Genomic DNA, 6,000 nt, shown 5'->3' with positions numbered 1-6,000 from the left:
CCCTCTACATTTAATGTGGAAATGTTGTTTCAACAAGAAGCTGATAACAGAGCTCGGTGTTCCAAAGGCATTTTATTTGCTAGTAATTTTGAAATGAACCCGCGTGTTGTAAGAATAGGTTTCACGGCCCCTAGAAGCCCATAAAGAATCCAAGTCAACCGGGAATTCCGCCAGCGCTTCAGATTGGCCACTCCAAGCTTGTCAACCACTGTTATTGTGGTTTTGTTTATGTTGGTATGTCATGTTTCCATGCTCTTTCTATTCAGTAAAACTCTGCATAATTGTTCAATTTTTACTTTGTAGTATACTTTGCGGTAGATTTGCCGTGCTTGCCGCATTATATTTTGGAAGAGTTTGAAATTATATTCAAGTGGGTGGGGATCACAGTTTGTGATATACTTGAGTTTTAAACTATTAATATAGGACATTATCATCACTTTTAGGCGAGCTCCAATTATTTGCATGAATTTCCTATTGGGAATCGGGCTTAGTCTATATTTTCACGAATAGCATTTCACTACTGGTTATCCAGCAAAATTAAGCATGTGACAAATAAAAACTTGAAACCTAATTTAAAAAGTTTGGTTTTAACTGTTGGTGGAGCAGCCGTTTTGCTCCGTGAATTAATGTGGCAAGCTCATGAGAACAAAAGCAATAAAGGCTTCATTTATTTCTCTAAAAACAAGGTTAACATTGCTTCAGTTCACAAAGAGTCTCAGAACCACTTAGGTTCAGGATTTTTCCCATAGTTTTTCCTTTTCTATCTGTCTGTTTGTCCACTCGCTCTTGAATCTATATGTCAGTCTGTCAATTATGAGCTGTATTGCATCAGCATCAAAAGCAAACAAATTCAATATTGTTCTAATAATACAGTTGTCCCATGTCATGCTTGCACGTATTATCTCTAAGCTATGAATCCATGATCATCCGTATCTGTTATTTAGCCTTTGATACAGTACTGATAGACCAGCATCACATTTTGAGCTACCCTATCACTCTGTATGAAATGCATAGTATCTATCGAGCAATCAATCGTATCACATAATCATGTGTTATGATGCAGTAATTGTGAGTGCATTGAGTGCATAATATATATATATGCTAAATGTGATTGTATAATTGTACAGTATACAGTGTATGATTGATCTGATATTTGTGGTGGTATCATGCTATATTTGTGGTGGTATTATCTACAGTCCGCATCTACAGTTTATCAAATTCAGAGTCTACAAAAAAAGTATGTGCTGCAGGCAGGCATTGCCCGCTCCTCTTGGTGGGTGGGTATTTTTAATAGTGGGAGGAGGATGGAGGCGGGAGAGGGATGCAGGGATGCTGCTGACTGAGTGAGTGAGTGAGTGAGTGAGTGAGCGAGTGAGTGAGTGAGTGAGTGAGTGAGAGCGGATGTTGGCTGCCTCACATCGCCGTCGTTGTTGTGGAGGAAGAGGAGGAGGAGGAGGGTGCAGCCTGTCGCCGTCGTGGGAGCGGTTTGCTCTCCAACGTCACACTCCTTCTCTCCGTGGACAGAGGAAGATGAGGAGCCTCTCTGCGAGTCCTCACCAATCGCTCGCCAACTTGCAGAGGATAAAATAACATTTCAAAAAAGGGGAGCGAAGACAACAGAAGAACAAGGAAAGATGACCGGGCTGGCGCACATGCTTGTCTTCTGCGTGACTTTTTGCGCCTTCCGCGGAGCGTCTGCTGCCAACAACTGTGAGTAATTGAATGCCTTTTTAGACGGGAGGGAGGCAAGAGTTCACCTGTGAGTTGAGGCTCATTGCCGCGTCCAAAAAAAAAGGGTGTCTTTGATGTGGGATATAATGTCATTGTGGCGAGAGCATCATCCTGCACGCAGACCGATGCTGCAGCAGCAGGAGATCAACTTTAGAAAGCCTCAATCGGAGCACATGAATAAGTTATTTTAATCTTGCTGGGAGATCTGGTGATGATGATGCTGATGATGAGGAAACAGGTGGAAGTTAAAATACGGACAGTGCAATGTATGCATGTGCTGTGCAATACATGGGTTAAGGTGGCCTGGGGGAGTTTCTATGTGTGTGTGTGGGGGGTGGGGAGTGTCATTAAGGCTGCTTGTGAGAGTCAATGTGTGCAGGCTCATGTTGAGGAACTGCTGAGTGGCCACAAACGCTGCAGAAGGTTACTGTTATTGGTCGGCCTAATGATGCTCCCGCGGCAATGCCCCATTGTTTCCCGCTTTTATTTATCCCGCCTGCATGACTATGTCCTTTTTTTTCCTTCCCCAAAACCAAGCTGAATTTCATTTGGTAGCCACTTTTACTCATTTCAGCCATTTACACATAGACCCAGGTGAAGATAATGAATCCCACAGAGCCAGGTGAACACTTCCTTGCCATTAATACAAACGGTGCTCAGGTGGATCATAGAAAATGGTGCCAAATTAGCTTTTTTTTTTTTAAATCAAGCATTACCTTGGTGTGAGAAATTGGATCAATAAATACATAGCACAGTAAGTACAGGCCCTAAAACACACTATAAAAATGAATCCGCTCCTCCATACAATGGCTGCAAAAACCAATAAAACCTTTATTACTTCTGTCAAAAAGGTTATGTTCATTGTGTGTGTGTGCAGCTGTCAGACTTTCTGCAAAACACTTCAAAATGTTTTAAATTATTATACAGTATTGGTTTAAAAATCTGGCCTTTTTTATATACAGGCACACATATATCATATATATATATATATATATATATATATATATATATATATATATATATATATATATATATATATATATATATATATACACATACACATACATATATATACATATATATACATACATATATACATATACATATACATACACACATACAGTATATACATATGTATATGTATATATATAATAATAACAATAATAATAATAATAAGTATAAGAATAAAGCAAGATGATGAATGCATAATGACTCAGGCATCTTTGTACATTCTCAATCGTCACACAAAAAATAAGTTAACCACTGTTAGAGGTAATAACAGAAGAGTCGAGTACTTTGATATTTGACGTAAATGCTTCGGGTGAGAATGATACGCTGAAGTCTTAACTGATTGTAATGTGAGTCAGTGGTGTCACTTTGTTGTGTAATATAGTAATATATTTTGTGTCACCTCGTAAATTTACTCATGGTGTGACATCGTAGCATGAGAAGCACTGCTTCATAATGCAAGTATGTAACACCATAAAGCCACAGTGCAATGCCATGTTTTAACGCCACATTTTGAAATCTTGCAAATTTTGATCCAAAAATGCAGGATCACAATAAGAAAATGTGCATAACAAATAACGGAGTAAGACTGTGGAATAGAATGTGGAGCTCAAACAATATCCAAACATCAACTATTTTTAAAAACAAATACAAACACATGGTCTTTTAAAAATATGAGGAGGAAATAGTTGCAATATAAACATAGATAATTATTATATGGGACAATAAATAAAGACATGTATTTGTATATTATTATATAGTTACGGGTGTTTGTTTTTTATGATGCAATCATAATTGTTTTAGTGTTACAATGACAACTTACTATGACAAGTATTGGTGTTTATATGAATGAGGATGTGTATGAAGTATATCGATATTTCTCACCTATTGTTATAGTACTATATTGATATATAAACCATTTTTCTCTCAGGATGTCTATCTATCTGCTAATGTTCATATAAAGTGAAGTAAAGAGTTATAAGTCAGGGCTAAGAGTTTTAAGTAAATAAGTTTGACTTCTTCCTACTCCTTTTCAAATATGTATAGTTCAACTTATAATGTTTTATTTTACTTTAATTTTGTCTGTTTAGTTGTTCTTTTATTATGTCATTCTCATACATGTTCAAAATATAGAATTCATTCATTCATACTATAACGCCGCATTGTAGCGTCCAATTGTAGCATCACCTTGTAGCATCATCTTCTGGCTTCACCTTGTAGTGTCACCTGGTAGTGGAACTTTTTGTCTCTATATTATTCTTCCGTAAACCACGAAAAAAGCCAAAGAAGTGTCATACACCATCAGCGTTAACCCCGTGATGCTTGCTTTACTGCCGTCATACATGTGGCAGTTTTGTGTGTCTTCACTGGCTTATTTTCCCATAAAATCTTAGCTGAGTAATTAAGTATGACCTGGTAAGTTCTGGGCTTTACATGTTCTGTACTTTATCTTTTGGGAGAAAATGACAAGTTGCCTGAAATGTACATATCATACATATTACTGCCAGTAGGGCCACTGTTGTTGAAACAAAAAGGCAAGTTTCGGGTGACCAATTTCCAGAGGAGGGCATTCCGTCAGACTGACGGACCGAACCGTCATTGCCGCACGCCCGTATTGATGGTAATTGAAGAATGATGGGACACCTTGTAAAAATGACGGCCAAATGACGGTTTTCATCCTTCAGTATAATCGTCACTAACCACGTCCGTCAGTAACGGTCTGGCAGTCCATCGCCCGTTTTTCTGCCGTTTTTTTTTTTTTGTGGCGGGGGGACTGATGGACCAACGGATTTAAATGACGGACTGACGAATGATAGACGGGTACCCTGGCCACTGATGGATGACAAATGACGGTCCAGCAAAATTAGTAAAATGCCCACATCTGTCAATTTCTGACATTAGAAATAAGCACAACCATATAAACACAGCACGGGCATACAAAGCTATCCATCCACTTTCTATACCGGTGATCCTTCTCAGTGTCACGGGTGAGCTAGAGCCTATTTGAGCTAAATGGTGAATGGCCTTTCACTTGCATTGCGCTTTTCTACCATCTAGATACGCAAAGTGCTTTTTACCTACTGATGATGCAGCATCAGGAGCAACTGAAGGTTCAGTATCTTGCTCACCATCCGGTTGGTAGACAACCACGATAACACTGAGTCATGCAACCCCAGGGCTGTATTTGGGCGGGACAGGCCAACAACTCACAGGGAGAGCCCCTTCTTTAATCAAGAGGCTCCAGCACATCCGCTACCGAATTAGGAAAAAGCGTATTAAGTGATGAGCATGTTTGAACTCAGTTGCTAAACAAAACAACAGAATGTCTCAAGTTACGTAAACAGTCTGTATTACAGTGGAGACTAACAACACTTCCCACTGTAGTCCAGTATAAAAGATGATGCCGACTTGACGGCTTGAACACCTATTATTATTATTACGTAAAACGTAATAATCATCGGTTTCTGTGCAGGAATCTTTGAAGTGCAAAATATGATCTTAAGTTATGTGAAGATGCCTTTTTTTTAGTCACATATAACATCGTGGTCACGCCACAATGTAATGTGCGCATCCATGTTTATATTACAGGGAGGCTACGTAACTCACTAGTTCGACCCAGTCTGCCTCCACCAGACAAGTCTGGAACAATCTGATGGTTTGCACTTGTTTGTTTCCTGAAAACAATCCCTTGTTTCCCACAATTCCCTGGTGTCATTAGTTTCCATACCTGGAAGCATACTGTTGGAGGGAACAATGGCCCTCCAGACAACACATGGCATAGACACATGTTGCATTAATAGAGGATATTTCCATAGAAATTCTGCAAAGATATGATGGATGGATTGCCAATTTTCCTGAGGTCACTTTTTTTGAGGAGAATCACGCTTCACACCATTCCTAACAAGCCCTGCATTTGTGAAAAATACCAACACAACGCCCACGATGTAATCTAATTTGAAATTGTAATCTTGTCATTGGCAGCTTCTTGCATGCTACCCGGGGCAGAGATTCTCGAACTGCGGCGCACGAGTGCCCTCCAGGGGATGTGCGAGATTAAAAGAGTAATGGCGCTGTGGCATAATAATTACGTATGATTTCTTTTTTTTTTGGAGACTTTTTTTTCACAATTCAGACACTTACAAAGGGGCAGGAAGATACTTTTTGAAAAAACAACAGATATATGTGATGCAATTAAATTGCAAAGTTATGTAGCAAAGTTATGTTATTACATTACACGTTACATAAAAAGATTACAACCGT

General features: G+C 39.0%; 1 protein-coding gene across 1 annotated transcript in view; it reads left to right on the top strand.

Moving 5' to 3' along the window:
• The first annotated feature begins 1,369 nt into the window (after window positions 1-1,369).
• The window catches only part of LOC147136186 (contactin-associated protein-like 5), a 123,358-nt gene continuing 118,727 nt past the window's right edge, over window positions 1,370-6,000 (top strand). The window contains exon 1 of the mRNA XM_086051859.1: window positions 1,370-1,710. Coding sequence (XP_085907985.1) covers window positions 1,635-1,710 — 76 coding nt within the window. The 5' untranslated portion in view covers window positions 1,370-1,634. The remainder of the gene's footprint in view (window positions 1,711-6,000) is intronic.

This window comes from Filicampus tigris, chromosome 14, assembly GCF_054856515.1.
Source record: "Filicampus tigris isolate MCC_2025a chromosome 14, RoL_Ftig_1.0, whole genome shotgun sequence".
In the NCBI taxonomy this organism is placed as follows: Eukaryota; Metazoa; Chordata; class Actinopteri; order Syngnathiformes; family Syngnathidae; genus Filicampus; species Filicampus tigris.
The sequence above is the reverse complement of the archived record's forward strand: the minus strand, read 5'-3'. Positions and strand labels throughout refer to the sequence as shown.